This window comes from Aptenodytes forsteri, unplaced genomic scaffold (assembly GCF_000699145.1).
Source record: "Aptenodytes forsteri isolate BGI_AS27 unplaced genomic scaffold, ASM69914v1 Scaffold634, whole genome shotgun sequence".
In the NCBI taxonomy this organism is placed as follows: domain Eukaryota; kingdom Metazoa; phylum Chordata; class Aves; order Sphenisciformes; family Spheniscidae; genus Aptenodytes; species Aptenodytes forsteri.
In genome coordinates, this window is record NW_008793943.1 from 108265 (window position 1) to 108754 (window position 490).

At 68.6% G+C, this 490-nt stretch overlaps 1 protein-coding gene across 1 annotated transcript in view; it reads right to left on the bottom strand.

The window, feature by feature from the left end:
* LOC103894737 (solute carrier family 22 member 6) overlaps window positions 1-490 on the bottom strand; it is a 6232-nt gene that overhangs the window by 4259 nt on the left and 1483 nt on the right. The window contains exon 4 of the mRNA XM_019470566.1: window positions 7-224. Within this exon, the coding sequence (XP_019326111.1) occupies window positions 7-224 (218 nt within the window). The remainder of the gene's footprint in view (window positions 1-6; window positions 225-490) is intronic.

The following is a 490-nucleotide window of genomic DNA, read 5'->3' on the forward strand; positions in this document are numbered from 1 at the left end:
CCCAACCCATGAGGATGGGGGTGGGCAGCCACCCGGACGCCTGGGTTCCCCGTACCAGGAGTAGAGGAAGAAGAGGAAGAAGGGGAGGGAGACGACGAGCTGGAGCCAGCGCCAGTGAGGGAGGCCGAAGGCCGCGGCCGCCAGCACGAACTGCCCCAAGGTGTAGCAGTAGCCGTTGATGGTGCCCACCACGGCGCGCGCTTCCGTCGGGATCCACTCCATGCCTGCGGGCAAACCGTCAGCGCGCGGACGGTGGGGGTCTGTCCCGTGGGATAGGGCCAACCCGGGATATCTGGGTCCCTCCCGCGGGGTGGGGGTGGTAGGGTTGGAGCCTGGACGCCTGGAGCCTTCCCCAAGGTCAATGGTGGTAGAGCCAAGCACGGACACGTGGGTCCCTCCCCAGGGTCACCGGCGGTAGGGTTGGGGCCTGGGTCCCTCCCAAGGGTCAACGCGGTAGGGTTGGGGCCTGGGTCCCTCCCCAGGGTCAACG